Genomic DNA, 19,044 nt, shown 5'->3' with positions numbered 1-19,044 from the left:
TTGAATCGTTTTTAAATTTTAAATCATGTTTAATGTCACCTCAGTAAGATCATTTTGATTTTGAAGACAGAGTAGTTTGGTGGGGTTTTTTATTTGAATATTTATGAAGATGTCCATGATTTGCAGTCACCTCTGTTTTGTTAAGCTTGTTACACTATACAGATATATTTATACAAAATGTTTACATCCCAGACCTGGAGAATATCATCAGGTGAGTCAACAGGTGTGTAGGATGCAGCGTATTCTCCTTACTTCACTTCACATCAACATTAGGAAGGAGTGCAATACTTAAAACAGAGAGGGAAATCAACGCTGTTGATTGAACCCTAAAATCTGGTGAATAGGAATTGCATTGTTCTTTAACCGTTGCTTCCCCAAACAATATACAAATGTAGTTGTATCACCTACATAGTTAAGTTGCTGCCCAAAACTTTGAAGTCTTTTACAAGATTAACTCCTTTTGGTCCCTAACTCTCTGGAGGGATATCGGGGACAGTGCTGCAGGGGCACTACTACTGCCCCGAAATCGAAGATAGGATTACTCCTTTAATTTCTACAACATAACTTCCTTTAAGCCATGGAAATTACCATACCAAGTGATATAGTCACAATAAAATTGCTTTTAGTGGTTTGGGACAAGACTAAAAAGTCTTGAAGGGAAAATGTTAATGAGCAATGCACCACGCCATAAAACTGGGACTGAATGTTTTGGCCAGATTATAAGCTAAAAAGATGTATATCAAACTAAAATTGTGCTAATATATGGCCTATAATTAAATATGAAGCTCCATAATCATGTCTTTATGTTTTATTTACAAAATAATACAAAATAAACAACAATATTTATATTCTGTGTCCACTTTGACACCTTGATGAATGTGTACACCTGCTATAGTGACAATAATTGTGTTTAGAGGCAGTACAAGTTACCTCGTGCTTCGTCACCTAGGAAATTTAATTAAGCTCCACTAACTTTTTGTAGAGAGAGATTGTGACAGTCTTATAAAAAATAAAATACAAAGTACATAGTAGTACAGGAAGCTATTTATTTTGTCACATGCTGCCATGATTGAATATTTGTACACAGCTATATATATTATTTCTGTCATATAAATTTACAGTTATTTCGGTAACGAAATAAATCTTGTTAGGGTTGTGATAGAGATATATGTATATATAATACTTATCAATTGAAGTCTGACACACACTTCAAGAATTATAAAAAAATGATAAGCACTTCCTTAATTAATTTACATGTACTGTACTACATTTATATATATATATAGAATAAAAACAAATTTTTCAGATCGTCCGCTAGGCCTTTTTGCCTTCTAGGGCTTCTTCAGGCGGATATATATATATATATAGCCAGACTGGTTGAAATTCTCCACTGACTGTATAGCAACCCCACATTCAAATACAATATGAATGAAAACATAATTTATAATGTATAAATGTTTTCACAATTTGAATGAATACCTCATGTATTATGTATATGTTTTCAATGTACATATGTATTACCGTAAAACTGCTAATAAAACATCCATCTAATGTGGGATTCATATTGACGACAGATATGTACAAAGCAAGAAAATGTTTAAAACAGGCTTGTTTAGTTTGGCCTTAGTTAAGTTTGAAGACAACAGGTGTCAAATTTTACATTTATTAGGACAAATACGTTACTGATCTGTGTTTACTAGTTCCCTTTTCACATCAGAAGAGATTACCCTATTACAATACACTGTTAATAAATTATTTATGATAAGATAATTGTTTATCCTCAAAAGTCACTGTGAACCTGCTAAACAAACGCCTCGACATACATAATATATACATTACAGAGACTCCAGTATGCTTTTGCTGTACAGAGTTCACAAGTCTCTTATAGAGCAGCAAGGGTTGGGGTGAAGCAGCAGAGTGGGGGAGGCGAGGGGGTAGTGACGAAGAGTGCATAGAGGTGGAAGGCAGCAGTAAAGAATAGGAGATGGGTTGGAAGATAGCACACATGTGGAGGAGGGACCAGCAAGACATATGTGGGAAAATATATACATAAACTTAATTTATTTTACAACAATTATGGAACAAGTTATTTCAACTTATATTAATCACTGTTGTTGGCCCGGATGTAAGCGCACAGGGGGGATTTATTGTGGAAAGAAACCAGAGTACCCGGAGAAAACACACGTGGTCGGGCAGGTGTAGGTGCCCCCATACCTTTTCACGCCCGAACTGGGAATCGAACCCCAGCTGCCTTGGTGAAAGGCAAGTGTGCCATCCACTGCACCACCCGACCACCACATGTGTGAAAAGAAAGGGACTGAAAGCAATGATTGGAAAGAGGATGGGAGAGCAGAAGATCGTGAAAGAGGAAAAACAGCAAAGAGAGGTCAGAGAGAGAGATCGAGAAAAACAGGAGATAGCAGGAAAATGGCAGAACAGGAGGAGAAACAAGAGAATGATGGGAAGAAGGGCTGCAGTAGCAGATAGCAATAGGACAGCGGTTTCAATAAGATTTCATGTTGCATGTATCCAACACAATGCAGGCAGTTAGTTTCAGTACATTTCATAATACCCTGTTACCATACACTTGCCAACTTTTTGAAATTTCCATGATGGAGATTCTGCATGGTCAAAATTAAAACAATAAATAAAATGTGTGTTGTAAAATGACATATTTTGAGTTGTTCTTTCAGATGAAATCTTTATTTTAGATCTCAGAATATAGGAATCGTTAAGCAAATTCACAGGTTGAAAATACTAAATTGTAGGGTCCAAAAAAGTCTTCCTTCTAAACAGGCAGAGTTGGCAAGTGTGCATTATCATATTCTTTTGATTTTCTCATGAAAGTAGCCAGTGCAATATCTGTAGTAAGAGAGTATTTTCACCAGCGACTTAATTATATAAGCTGGCTACAAATGAAGCCCCAGAGAGGTGGCAGGCCACTGATGTACATAATACATGGACATGTACAATCAGTTTTTGACTTATTGCTAATCTTATTTGAATTTCCATTTTAAAGAATGATATGCCAAAGATTAACTGACTTATATAACTTTTATTTCCATCTTGATCTTTCATAGGCCACCCAGGGAGTGGAACATCTTGATGCACTTATTACACTCATGATAAGATACTGAGATCATTTTTAATGCTGATGATATGCTAAAACAGGTCAACACTAATAAATGTATTTTGACAATATTAGCTGAATCAGTTTCCTCTTAAATAAGCCTTTCCATAAATTATATATGTCCAATCGTCATAAATCTGTCTGGAAACCATCAAAAATCATATATATAACATCTCCTTACAAGTTAATTATAGTCTTAATTGACCTTGATTTTAAACTTTGATTAAATATATAACAGATTAATCTCCTATAGTATACAGTCTGTTGATTGGCTGATACAATCGATCTACGCCAGGTGTACATGTAATTAGATCGTCAATTACCTGAAATAGCTGTGACATAATTGCGCTGATGACACGTAAAACAGCTGATAACAATGATACTTTGTTATAATCAATCACCTGTTTGTCTTGTACTGTGATTAATGTAATAAATCAGGGAATATATTTCTGCCACAGAATGACATATGTGTACTTCCTGATCATCTATATATGTGTACTAGTTTCCTATAGTGGAACTGAAGAATTATTCAATGCCTTTTTTACAGGACATACTAGTAGTTTTCTTGATTCATGTTTAACAATATTTCATCAACATAAATAAAGACTCAAATAAGTGATCCCAGGGGGATCTTGGTGCCCACCACTGTACCATCTTCATTAGTTCCATGCCAGTTTGATCTTTTCTCTTCTTTTCTCCTATCTGTTTGACTGAGTCATGTAGTTACGTAATACAGTAAATGCACCTTGTGGTAACTTTTGATCTTTGTGTATAAAAGACAATCTTCAGTTTGAGTTTGTCGTTTCACATATTTACTAGTACAGTACTTAATGTGAAAGAAATATAACCGATCATTGCAATATGAAATCTGTTCAGTTCTTCCTACAGCCATCTTTTTTTTATGATCACTCTAACAATAAAGCAGCACCAGGCCAATTAGGACCAAGAGGAACCTACATATCAAATTTGAGAAAGATCACTCCAGCACTTTCTGAGACTTAGCAATAACAAACTTTGTCTGTCAAAATCCAAGATGGCCACCTGTCAACCATTTTGTTTCTTCCATCAGTCACAAAAGTAAACATGCACAATTAATGACCAAGGGGAACCTAGCTATACATAACAAATTTGAGAAAGACCCATTCAGTACCTCCTGAGAAATAGCGATAACAAAATGTATAATTTTAAATTAAATATGCCCAACTCAAGACCAAGGGTAACCTACATATCAATTTTGAGAAATTTCCCTCAAGTTCTACTTGAGAAATAGCGATAACAAACATTCACTGTCAAAATCCAAGGTGACCACCTGTCGGCCATTTTGCTGATCCGATCAGTCTCAAAAGTAAACATGCACAACCAAAAACCAAGGGAAACCTATACATATCAAATTTGAGAAATATCCTTCCAGTACTTTCTGAGAAATAGCGCTAACAAACTTTAACTTTTATTGGTGACAAACTTTACATGTTGACTGTCAACTTAGTGAATATTTTAATGCAACATGTTCAGACAATGTACTAGGTATATATACAGTCAAACTTGTATTAAGAAATCACCCCGGAAAGTGGTCTTTTAATGCAAGTGGTCTCTTAATATAATTTCAACAAACAAATCACTATAACGGAGAACATTGACTCATTCCTGAAATTTCATAATGAACTATTCCAACAGTTGAATTGGAAGAGTTAAACGTGTGTTCAGGGGTGGACGAGTTAAAAGTGACCTCCTTATATAGGTGGTCTCCTAAAGAGGTGGTGACATGAGTAGGTTTCACTGTATACTCTTTATTGACAAATAAATCAATCGTCAGAAACGATATGCATATATGTATCATGTATATACTGGTATGTATGTCATGTATGTATCTACAATGCATATTATTAACTGTTATCAGAAAAGTATCGACCTATAAAGCCTATCTAGGCATGTGTACATTTTATTAAAGATAATACAAAGCAAACAAAATCTGACACAAAAGCTATATCTATCGGATCTGCTAATATGTGTGTTCCACGCTCCATTTCTCCCGTCATTATGATTCCTGTTACCTTGCCGTAATTACTTCATTTTCTATTTACCCTCTATCATCATAAATCACCTGTTAACCTATTGTTTGGACAACACCTCAATGAGGTATTTACATGCTCCACTCAGTATACATATTGAGTAATTCAGATATCACATTAGTCTCGCAGGGATAACTATGGGGTTGTACGAATCACTCATTTGTACATTTATGCCATAACTATATATCAAAGATAAATATTGACCTCAAAATAATAATTCTCACACCCATGTGTTGACAAAATACCCATAACACTATCAATTTGTATTTTATCGTACAAGACGTGACGATATACAGTACAATGCCCCATTATAAAACATTCATTATGTTGTTCATGTACATTCACAAACTTCTTAAGATTGTGAAAATGAAGTGAAAATATTATAATCAGACAGTGTCTGAGATTCTAATTTTTTAGCTCACAGAGTTTACAAAAATATTTGTGATAGAAAGAAAATGATTTTAATGGGTCCGTATTTGAGACAGGAATTAAGAACATATCATACTTAAATGAATGTTTTTGTCTAGAATTGCGACCCGAGGAACAGATGTAAAGCTTCAGATCAATATTTGCTACGTATGACACGAGGAATGAAGGTAACATTTCCAATCTATACTGATGTAAAGTTTCCGATCCACATATACCACTATATATGATAGCTGCAGGAACAGATCGAGTTTCAGACCTACTTCCTGAAAGACTATATACACTTGCTTCTATAAATAATCCAGAATTACCTTTATTATAGGTTTATTGTGTATTTGATGTCACTTAAATTGTGAAGAATTAAATAAAGTACAGTAGTCAATCTGTCTAATGCTCCAGAAAAAATGTTTCAACCTCTAACACCCTGTAGAAACAGACCAGGAGCATGTGTCATGCTCTCCCTGAATAGGGGCTTTTAGGATCATGACCATGCCATTTATAAAGGCTGCCTATAGACACCCCATCAGACGAAAAATAGAAACAATTTAGATTAGACTGACACAGGAGTTACTATTAGATTCGTTTATGTCATCTCACACAGAAAAATTGTATGAAATTCTTCAGTACGATTTGGGTTTTTTATCAGACAATAGGCCTATACATCATTTGAAGGTGACCTTTATCAGTCCTGAAGTGTGTCCTCTCTGTCATTGTAAAAATATTGGGTTCTACAATAACTGTCCTTGTTTATAAATTCACAGCCTATCCTATATAGTTTAACCCTTTCATCACTATAAACCATAATGGACTCATCCTGACCAATGCATGGTAGTCTACTAAAGTTACATAGGGGTGAAAGGGTTAAACAGCATTTACGCAAAGTGTTGATTAAACATGAATGTAAACTAACATTTTATTAACACCTTCTAATGTAGTGGTCTGATGATACTAATATTAGCACCCTTTCATTTGGTGCTAGTGATAATATTCTTCTTGGGTTATCAGGTGGCACAGTGGATAATGCATTCCCCTTTCACCAAGGTGCCCGGGGTTTGATTCCCCAATCGAACATGAAAGGTATAGGGTCACCAGCTGTGCCAGACTAATTCAGTTTTCTCTGGGTACTCCGGTTTCCTTCGACATGAAGACCCCCCCACCCTAACAATAAGAGACAACAAGATGACTAACAATATTACTTGTATGTTGAAAAAAAAAATAGCAATCTTCCGCAATATCGTAAGCTTAGGGAACACTCAGAATCAGTTACAATTGAACAACATTATGTTCCCTGTGTTTCACTGTAGTCAAAGCACTAGAGAATTTCATTGTAGTTTTCACACATACAGTAACTTCCTGTTAGTCTTGTTAACAGACTAGCTCAACTGTGTCGGGGAAACTACTGCGCAGATAAGTTAAGTGTGTTTGATCAACAGTATAATGATATCAGGTCCCCAATGTAAAATCCTCAGGTCCAGCCCTGTTTCATTTTTGACACCCATATATATATGTATATAACACTGCTATTGGTAATTTTAATATTTCATCTTTATTATTATTTTGTCGCAAAAATTCTGCAATCTGTGGTTGTCTTTTAAGAAATATTTATATTAAAGGTCCAGTCATGCGTGAAAAAAGTTTTCAAAGTTTTCAATGAATTTTTATAATTTATAGTTTGTGGCAGTGGTATGAAGTTCCTTAACTCATCGACCCCTGGAGACACATTTGAACCCTTCCAATTCAAAGGATGGAATGGTTCATTATAAAATTTCAGGGGTGAATGAGTTAATATAAGTATCATATGATAAAATAAGGGTAAAGTCTTACCTATAAACCTTAAAGCCATCGGATCTAAATTTGCACATTAACCCATTCACCCCTAAAGTCACATTTGAACCTTACCAAATCAAGTGCTTGGCAAGTCCAGTTTAAATATGTAGGGGTGAATGAGTTAATAAGCAAATATATCCCGATTAATACACATTTCTATGCTGTCTGATCATGACTTGTTTGTGAAAACAACATCATCTATCACTGACTTAGATATTGTGGTAGAAAGTACTAGAAGCTCTACATCCTGTAACCATCAATTATGATGTTGGGTTTATTAATTTTTTTAAATTCTAATAAGATAAACTTTTAAAAGTGTTTTTTTTAAATTGGCAAATTTTATACTCAACTCAATAAGATGAACAACTCAAGTCAATTATTCTGAAACCTCTCTATATATATATACTGGTCCAATGTGTGATTGACGTCTACACTTAATCAACTTTTCAACAAGATGTCTGTTTCATCTCATGAATATTCATTAAACATGAATCACTTTGAATATTTGCGAACAAAAATGCAATATATTCCAGTGTCTATATATCTTTTTTAGGACACACTGCAAGTGTTTCTCAATAATCGCTATTGTTAGCTAAAGGCTTATGATGAAATTGTCACTCAAGACTCTGAGTTCATCTCTAAAACCTACTTTTCTAAGACAGACGGGACATTTCTGAATAATAACATCTCAATAAATAAAAACTATCAGTCTCTTATGACAGGGTTGTCATTTTGCTTTTGAAGTTAGTGCCTTGATATTATTATAACCTTACATTTGGTGGTGACATTTTGGAATGTTCCTCGATTGTCTTTGATCTTTCACTTGTCACATGTATCAGCAAATTTTACGGGAAAAAGACTGTTTTAGATTGATTTTATATTTTTACAAAAATGTTTTGTAAAAATACATTATTTTAGATCGCTTCATCGTTTTGAAGAAAAAAATGTATAAAAAATGTTTTTTTCCACTTGAATCTTTGAACAAGGAAGGGTTAATATCCTTAATCTAAGAGTGGGGGTAGACTTTAATCCATATATATATGTGGGTTTATTCTGGAAAAATGTCAAAAACAGGTACAGCTATAGTGTATACCTGGTGAAATAATTTGAGGTTATTCTCTATAACCTGCAGTGTACCAGCACTTTAGTTTATACTTCAGATTACATTTAGTAAGCCCGACTCCAGTAAAAGGTTTTGTATTGCAACTCCTTTGAAAACTGCTGGTCAAAGATAAAAAAACACATGAATGTTATCTTTTTTACAAACTACATGTAATACAAAAGTTACAGGATGAGAAAAGCGTGACATACGCTTTCCACTGAAAAATGAACCAGCGTTTAACCCCCAGATTCCAACCTCTACGTACAAAACCAAGCTGAAGGGAAACCTGCCCCGTCCAAAGCTAGGTGTTTATATATGGTCCTATAATGTTCAATTCATTTTTTTCAGATATACAAGTTTCTGAAACATAAGTCATGTGATTTGTCAGTAATAAAGTACATAACAGAAACCAGTAATACTTAAGGTATAAAGACAAATCAAAAGCAAGCAAACTTTTCTAAAAATTTGGAAGACAATGGCTGAAATTTCACTCTTCATGAAAAGAATATCTACTGACTGAAATGTCGAGTACACATGCACTCGTCTCACATCAGTTGGGAACCGCACACTTATGTTTTTACATACTGTTGAAACAGTTGTCAGGGTACTAGTGTTACCAAAAATACACATACCCACTATCACATGACAGGTGTCTAAAAATCTGTTTAATCTGGAGAAAAAAATAATTTTGAAAATGATGTATCAAAAGCCTGCCACAACAATTACAAATATGGGTGCCCAACCTTTGTACATGTTTTTCACAAGTGTCTGTCATCATCCGTCTAATGATTAAATATCATTTAATGATATGCTTTGCACAGTTACGTGTGCAGTGACTTCACTAGTTCCGAGTGACGTCAACTGTACGAGTGTGGTTACAACATTTTCTCTTGCTGTTCGCAATATAGTTTGAAACGTGCATTTTTTTGTTTTAAATCTGCATAATGTAAGAAAATATTCAGATACTTATTTTAATTATCACCACATGTACGGTGCATCATGACTGAATTAAAAGTCATTTCAAGATCACATTTCATTTTAACAACAAAGGTTTTGAATTTAAAGCGTCTACAAATCCCTAGCAAAAATAACTTCAAAAATGATAGTTGCTCATGTGCCGTATGATTCTTGATATTGAAATATGATAGTCTCAGTGACATTTTAAGAAACTCATTTATACCGTGTTTCTAAGTAAACGGACACACAGGTGTAATCATAGTCTTGTATTGTACTAAAGATGAAATAATCAGAGCTAGCTTTAATAACGGGTACAGCTCTTCTGAGCTGAAACATACACTACACTTACGATTTCTTAAAACTCATTCACTCGATCCCTGAACTAGAGACTTTCAACAGATTATACGTAGGGATCACCGACTTAATCGTTCAATTGGGTATAAAGATAAACCTATAGAAATGCAGTGAACGTCGAAATCTCAACAGGAATCAACGGCCTTGGACATATACATTGTATATGTAGGTCTGTCTATTGCGATGTTATATGCCTTAACCCTTTCACCACTGTAGACCATAATAGACTCCTCCAGATCAATGTATGGTAGAAGGTCTACTAAAGTTACCTAGGGTTGAAAGTGTTAAGTGGGGGCTTTAACTTTTTAAATGACAAAGATAGATAAAGTGAGTACAATGAGAAATGTTATGCTAGCTTTGGGGGTTCTGATATTCTGAGAAACCTACAGCTTATAAATTAGAACCTTTTCTAAAAACATACTAGTCTGGTAAACCAGCATCGGCAGATATCCATGGCCAACTGCTACAAGTGAAGCGCAGCGCAATTAACTATATATAAGGTAAACCAGCTGCTTTTAACAAAACTTTACTACTACATAATCTAAAAGTCTGAGAGAGTTGCTTCCAGTGGGACTTTTCTAATATAAACACTTGGTATGCTTAGCATTTCCTTTTTCACAGCTTTTTGCTTCCGTTTTCTGTTTTAGCATATGATATTATTAACCTATAAATGCAGTATTATTATCTATTTGTGAGCCTGTTTGTTAGAATTTTAATTTGTTGACGGGTCGTTAAGATTTTATCAAGTCGACAAATATCATCAAAATACCACATCTACTAATTGCATTTAGAATAAATTAAGTAAACTTTACTTTAAACAGGTAGCCAGGCCAAGTGTGATTTTCACAGGTGAGTTGATAATCCTGTGGTGATGTCATCAGGTGTACCACAGGGTATGTGTGTATCTCCTTATTGTAAGGTGTGAGCTGGTAAGACTAAGCACGTAGGTACCGATATATGTACCCGAGGGTTTTCTGATTACCAAAGACAAATACGTATATACAACCATCTGATGATGTCATCAGGCGTACCAGAGGGCATTTGTGTATCTCCTTGTAAGGTGTGACGTGCCGAGACTAATTCGAACGCAGGTACCAATATATGTACCCGAGGGTTTTCTGATTATCCAACAGATACGTATATACAACCCTCTGATGATGTCATCAGCTGGCGCACCACAGGGTATGTGTGTATCTCCTGTTATAAGGTGTGACGTGATAAGAGTATACATACGTAGGTACCAATATATGTACCCGAGGGTATAGTCAAATGATCCAAGACAGAGATAAAGAAGTAAAACTATCACCAATTGCAAGAGTTAAGACTTAATCAAGGCTGTCTGTTTCTGAACATTTGACCAGCCTTGAGCACTTACTGACCACAACATGAATCTTGACATGTACACTAACTCAAATATCAATCTGTACAAAAATGTATCGGTAATTCCAAACAATTTGACAATACCTGAAGCTGTACCTTACTTCACTCTATTAATCTTTTTTTCTTTTGACCATTACGTATACACAAACCATGAAAAATATTTAACAAAGTAATCAGTGATGTGTGTTATGGGCCATCCTTATTAACACCCGAGAAAGATGTCCCATCCCTTAAAAATAAATAGCACACCCAGTTAGATAACAAAGGAATGTATTATACGACACATATACACTGTATCATCAAAACACTTTAGAAATGTTCTCTCGGTGAACACAAACACAGCTAGAGCACATGAGATGTTTACACAAGTTTTACCATTAGTCTCAACCAAGAACTTGGATACTTCCACATTTAATAGTGCAGTACGTTTGAAATTATTTTCCACAACAATTTTATCACATTTCATGGATAGATTTAGTACTCTATCACTTAATTGTGTGTGTTCAAACAGTATTTTTTATTGGAAAATTTTATCTTTTTTCCAAGAATTTTCATGATATCAATTGCAATACTTTTGCAATGAAAAAAAATGCATCATAAAAGAAAATTCTCTGCATTTTTCTCTTATAATTTCATCTTCTCATACTTTTTCCACTTAAGCAGTTTTTTAAGATATAACGAGTTGATCTTGCAATTAAATTTGTTTTCATAACATTTCAGCTAACAACCATAAATGGTGAAACCAAATGAAAATCCTCAGAATAATTCCTCATATTTTCTATCTAGCCAACCTCTCAAAGGAAAGTGTAGATAATTCTGTTGCCGGTATAGTATGTGAATGGATATATTCCCATAGCATCAAAATGGACTTCATGAAAATTTGCACCAAAACAATGCTGAAATGCAAAAGCTTGTGAGGCAAAAAAGCTTGTGTAACATTTTGGTTTGGCCTTGGACTGTACACGATCACGGTCATCTTCAAATTATTTGGACATATATCTGAGTAATTATTTCCTTCAACTGACCACATGCACATGGAACTCTATCCCGCATGTACAAGCCGTCAAACTTATCTACAGTGTACATGAGATGACGAAACAGTGTCGGGAGTGCATGTATACATTGCTATACATGTATAATACATCTCAACCGTGGCGTAGAAGTCGAACAAACTCTTCATTGATGCGTAAACACAACACCTATCGTATCATTGATCCCATGAATCACAGGTTCTCATGACTCACTGAACAAATCAAGACAGACGACTCTCCAGAGACCTTTCCGTAACATGCTGATAGATTAACCCTGAATAGATTATGTAATTAGAAGTCAAAATTTTCTCTACAGCTATTCATCACTGTACCGCTTCAAAACAAAGCTGAAATTTTATTTTGTCTAATTTGACTATAATTCAAATTTGAACTACACAAAATTCTCCATGTTCAAACAGATTTAAGATTATGTAATTTATCGAAATTTTAAATGATGGTATTATCAAAATGTTTTTATTAATACTGTACGAAAATATTTAAATCGAGCTGTCATAAAATGCAAATTAACTAAAATGCACTGACATGGACATTACATAGATATTAACCGACGTACGTCATACGTGTCCGTACGTCTAATTAACATAAATGTTACCGCTACAGTCTATAATTTTATATCGCTAATTATTACATTTTATAGGGCACATCAGTCTGAAGTCAGTTTCATAATATGATACATATTTAAGTGTCAGAATTACTTAAACAGTTTACATACGACATTACACTACCTTTTATCCAATGCAATGTCCCACATTTTACAAACTACCATCTTTCACGCACCGAACTTCATTTATTTTCCCAACTTTAGCAATTCCATACTTGCCAACATTTTGAAATGTTCCATGGGGGGGNGATGTGCCAGGGGGGGGGGGGTCTGCATGGGGCGTGGGAGGGGGGGATTCTACATGCTCAAAATCAAAATGTGTATTTTACCTCCTAGGGACAAAATAACACTTGAAAATGACATATTTTGAGTCGTTCTTTCATATATATGAAATCAATAGATCTTAGAATATAGGAATAGTATAGCAATATCACTGGTTCAAATTACTAAATTTAAGGGTCCAAAATCGGAAGTCTCCCTCCTAAATAGGGAGAGTTCGCAAGTATGCAATTCCTGGTTTATGTAATTATAATGTCCCAAATTAAATTTCACAAATCTTACTTTAGTTAATTTAATGTCCCGTCTTTCCCCAGCAGAAAAAATAATGAAATATCAAGGCCAATATAAGGTACAATTCTGTACACCAATATAGCCTATTTTGAGCAGACTTTGATTATACATGTGATTGCAATTGGCGTCTAAACTACCAGACAATTTGCACTGCAATATCATACATGGCTGCCCGCCAACATGTGTACAGACACTCGGAAAATGACGTATACATGCGTACCGCTTATTATAACTTAATGTTCTGCAGAAACAGACAGAAACCTTATATCTACATCTATACACCACATATGTCAAGCCTTAATTAACAATGTACAAATTAAAATCCAAATCAACCATTTTTGAAAACATTTCAAATATCTTAACATTTAATTCCCAAAGACATCCCATATTACCATATATGCATAATGCATTGTACATGATACATTATATATATGCATGTGTGTGTGTGTGTATTGCAGGGGTGGGGGCCAGACTATAATTAGAACCATAGAAATTCAAAATACACTTTAATATACAGGTATATAATGTGAAAAGGTATACAATGTAGGTATTTTTACCAGTTGATATTCGGAATGACATCCATCTGAGTTTTGTATGAACAAAAACAGTAATTGCAAGCCTTTTGCGAGCTTTTAAACAAAGAGTGCAAATGACCAGTGTCTCTAAACTGCTGAAAACAATTCACTAAGCCACAATATGACAAGTCAGTAAATTAAAGCCAGCTGTCAGAAAATGTTGAGACATTTCACGAAATAGCACTCTTACACTGCATGCAGTCAGATGGGCTCGTAATAAAGTATGTTTACCCGTTGCACTCCTCAGTCAATCTTTAGCTTATCTTACTTCACACAAAATAACTAATGAGTCTAGTACAAATGATATTACTGTACGTGTAAATCTTTGAATTATTTATAAATTGTATCAGATTCTATATATTTACTACAAACTGGTTACATGTCAAAGTTCAGACGTTCTGAAATAATTGCTTCTCCAGGACTGCTTTTAATGTTAAGGAAAAATATGCGCATTCAAAATCTGACCATCAGTTAATTTATGTACTTGTGATAACCGTAGGCTAAAGGTGAAAAGTTTTACGTTTCTATATATACATTTGTAGCTCACTTAACTAATTCATGAATATAAAATGGGATGTATTTAATGGATGGTCAAGATCGGGACATAACTCTTACTGTCAATCTAACTGAAACATAAAAAATCTATGTAGATGTTTCATAGTCAATTAACTATAAATACATCATAAAAGAAAACTCCCGCAGTTTTTCCCCCCAAGCCAGCACATGTAATTTACTTAAGGTTTTATCTTGCTGACTATTCTGTTAGGTTTCTCAGCATTATTCCTTGCCCATTTCCACTTTCTCTTCCAAGAATATAACACACACACCCATCTCCTCTTTCATACCTACTATATACATGTATGTCACTATATGATAAAGCTATTTCAGCAATCTGTTTCAGTTTGGTTAATCAATAATTTTATACTAAGTTCCTCATATTGACATCAATATATATATCAGATTAACACACGTGTAATCATAAATGTATGTACTGTACACATATGCCACAAACGTACACTCAACACAGCTGTACTCATATGTACACGCATACACACATTCTAACGGGTAACAAAAGGAATGCGTACCTGATGAGCAGGTATACATAAAATCGTAATATGTACTTGTTAAAACAAAAGTCCTTTCTAAAGCATATAAAAGGTTAGCTAAAGTGTAGCGACTTTAGCTGTACTGGTATGTGACATTTGTCAAGTCTGACCCTCGGGGTAAGTATATATTGAGTAATACCTATGTGGTTCGGCCTGGAGGTCGTGTATATATATATATACATACATTATATATAAGCAGAAAAATGATCCTTACGGACGAAGAAATATTATAAAAAGAAAATTTCTCAACAACGAGTCTTTAGTACTTTCATCTCTACTAGGAGATTCTTCAGACTGTTTATTTGAAGTATAGGTTGTGACGTCATATAATAGTTCGCTATATCGACGTCCGCTATATACGTAACCGCCATAGCGATATCACAGCAATAGAAATACATCAATTATGGTCTTAAGGCAAAGAGCACTACTTGTTTAGGATTAGAATTACTAGTTATACTATTATTTACAACAACAAAAAATAGTAATAATAAAATAAAAACAAAAATAAAAACTCTCCCTTTGTGGGGTGAACTCGGGACCATTACATTACTGATCCGACACACTACCGATGTCACTACTTAACAAACGTAACTCTTCTATAGACAAAATAGAAATGATCATACATATATATAGCCAACCGTTTTCTAGCATCTTCGTACCAACACAATACACTATAGTTCTAAGATATATTACAAAAAAATGTTATGTTTAATGTAAGTATGAAAGTCAATAAGATCAACATGACTGAGAACGCAACTTTTCAAGATGCATAGAAATGCAGAAACCAATTTCCTAGATTTGTGTATTTAGACAAATCATAGTCCTTATTTAGCTGTGAAATTCTAATTCTATAATTACTTAATTATAAAATTGCCCCTGTTTTAGTGTTATAACTAAATTACAATTGACAATATGTCATTATAGCTGACCATGACATCAAAATATCATTAACCTATACAGGGGATGGGTGGAACTAACTGCTGGTCCGCTGGGCTATGTGGCCAGTCAGGTTTTCTGGGTGGACCAGCAGGTTTTTCAACAAGCTATCCCGAGGCACCAATAGATATTTTGTAAATTTATTTAAAATTACATCATTCGAAAAGCTTTATTTCAAAACCCAGAATGCAACAGAGTTATTTCAAAATTTTCGGGGAAACATATCCCTGGACTCCCTTGCATCAAGCGTCTTAGCACTCGCCAAGGCCTCCCGTACTCGTTTTCTGGACCATTGCATTTCAAACAGGGCTATTGAATTTTTACTTCAACTGGGCCAGTAACCTTTCTTTTTAATTACACCCCTGCTATAGCTGTAATTTTCATAGTGTTTTAACTTACAGTTGTCGGTGTCATAGTGTCAAAATTCATACCTGACAATTGCAATGTCATGGTGTTCTAACTTATAACTGACCATGACGTCAAAGCATCATAACTTATAGCTGTAATCATCAAAGTGTTTTAACTTAGTTGTCGGTGTCATTGTGTCATAATTTATGGCTGACAATGTACGTCATAGTGGTACAACTTAATAGCGGAAGATGTCATAACAGACAGTGCTTTATGATTTAATTAAAACTGACAAGGTAGCATAGCTAAGTAATACAGCAATCATCCACATCTGTACAGAAAGTTAAATTTTCAGTAAATCTTGTCTGATCTATATAGGCTTATACATTACAAATTACTACATGCATAGTATGAATCGAAGTTGACTCGACAAGGATCCCAAAGCTGCATATTAATTTGTATGGGTGACAAACATGGGACCGCCAGTGTACCTCCCCAATGGATGACCAACGTTTTAAACCAGTGACCATATATATGTATACAACTATGTTCAGAACATTTAAGAACAACTGAATGACTACTACATTAAGTTAAAATACAATTATTCTTATATAAAAATGTCATATTCAGAGAGTTTATGTAACGTTTATGGTTCACATATTTGCATAATTCTAATTTGAATATACATGGTTACCTGAATATTAATTCAATAAATGCTTGCTGTGTAATTGACGAGGCTGGCATACTACGTTTACAATATATATGAATTCATGAAAACAGAAGAAAAATCTCACCAGGTAAAATTCCAGAAAAATTATAAATTTAGGCCAGTTTGACCAGGAAATACATAACCTGCTATTTAAACTGTCATAATTTGTTCTGTTTTATGAATAATTTGTATACACATGTTACAATATACTGCCGTCTATAGCCAGCATTATAATTATACATAGAGAGACAAGGGACAATGTATATAGGTACAGATGTATATTAATAATGAGAGAGGTCTTACCTGTCAACAGCTCGCCATCATAAAGATGTCACAATTGTCCTTTCCTCAACATAATCTCCAACTGGATTGTCACAGACTTGATGATCTAAGAGGTCAAGGTCGGCCATGTCGCCTTCAATCGTGTCCTTGACCCCTTCACAGTTCAAGGTCACTTCTCCCTGGTCTTGGTCAGGTTCTGTTTGTTCCTCATGGAATCCAGATTCTGAAGATTCATCATCCGAGTCACCGTTGGAGATGCAGAATTTCACATCCTCATCTTGTTTTAGCTCGTCAATGTCATTACCGATTTCCAAATCAATGATTCTTGCACAAATCACCTCCATTTTTGCTTCATGTAGTGCTGGGGAATCAAGTGAAGGGTCACTGAGCGCATGTTTCAGTGCCTCCTCCTCGTCTAATGAACCGTTGGTTATCGTTGATTCGTCTTCTTCCTCTACACTTTCAAAGCTTTCATCTACAGTCTCGTAGGTCTCTACAATTGAACCGAGTCGCGGTGCAGTGTTAGATTTAGAAATCGGTGGCTTAAAATGTTGACCTGTACTCAAAAACTGTGTTCGTTTTGGAAGCACCTGGCCAGATTGTGGCAGAGAGTTTGTCCGCTGAAGGGTTAGGCGATAATTTTGACGTCGGGTTTTCTCACGCATAAATTCTTTTAATGCAAAGCTTAATTTATCATGAAGATGCACTGCCAAAGCTTTTGCCTTGGCTTCGGTTTTACAGAAAACAGCATGGCATCGGAGCTCCATTTTCATCTTTTTCCCCTCATGTCGGTATACCCAGACAAACACCCGAGGGTACTTCGGATGAGCTATACAATATGATATCCTATGTGCTCTGTATTCCGTGAGTCCTTGCTCCTTCGTGAAAGCTTTTAAACCGCAGCTTGTAACGGTCAGTTTCATTTCAAGTCCAGGGTTCGAACTCCGGACATAATTATTCCATATAACTGCAGCTGGCTTGTCAACGCACCCGTCCCCTTTCATCATGGCTGTCTGTACGTTTCCTAGGTAACGGACTTTGTAAGTCGGTTCCTTTTCACTTATAGACAAATTCCGCTTCCAAGAGAAAAAACTCATCCTGGTAGCTGATGTGACGTACCACAAAACTATAAATAGAATTACCTACTACAATGTCATTCAGGGTAACCGGTATGTCTATCTGGGATGTTTTTGAGAGCCTTACAATCCGTCTGAAAATGTGTAAACATTTATCTACAGATCGTCATCGATTAATGTTTATTAGGAAAAAGTATTGTTTTTTATCCCGACACCTTTAAAATGTAGGTATCAAAGAGAGTAAATCGGTCTACTGTAGGAAGATTAGCCTATATAATAAAGTCTATGTACATATATATATACCGGTGACCTCATTTTACAAACAGAACCAATCCTACCTTCAACGAAGCACACCTGTCCTTTTGAAAGATCGACAATATTCAAGCGTCATTGTTAAATTCCCATTCCAAGCTGATAGAGAAAATCCAAATGTTTAAATCTCAAAGATCGAACACTAATGTCACAAGAAACTTCCGTTCTTTGAGCTAGCTCTCCTGGACAATCGCCATCTTCCTTGTAGTGTGTATATATATATGTCTCTCCA

General features: G+C 35.0%; 1 protein-coding gene across 1 annotated transcript in view; it reads right to left on the bottom strand.

Moving 5' to 3' along the window:
- The window catches only part of LOC110458356 (protein FAM43A-like), a 44,208-nt gene extending 25,164 nt beyond the window's left edge, over window positions 1-19,044 (bottom strand). The window contains exon 1 of the mRNA XM_021510014.1: window positions 17,446-19,044. Within this exon, the coding sequence (XP_021365689.1) occupies window positions 17,463-18,521 (1,059 nt within the window). The 5' untranslated portion in view covers window positions 18,522-19,044 and the 3' untranslated portion in view covers window positions 17,446-17,462. The remainder of the gene's footprint in view (window positions 1-17,445) is intronic.

This window comes from Mizuhopecten yessoensis, unplaced genomic scaffold (assembly GCF_002113885.1).
Source record: "Mizuhopecten yessoensis strain PY_sf001 unplaced genomic scaffold, ASM211388v2 scaffold9561, whole genome shotgun sequence".
NCBI classification, from domain to species: domain Eukaryota; kingdom Metazoa; phylum Mollusca; class Bivalvia; order Pectinida; family Pectinidae; genus Mizuhopecten; species Mizuhopecten yessoensis.
Note: the sequence above shows the minus strand (reverse complement) of the source record. Positions and strands in the feature narration are given on the sequence as shown.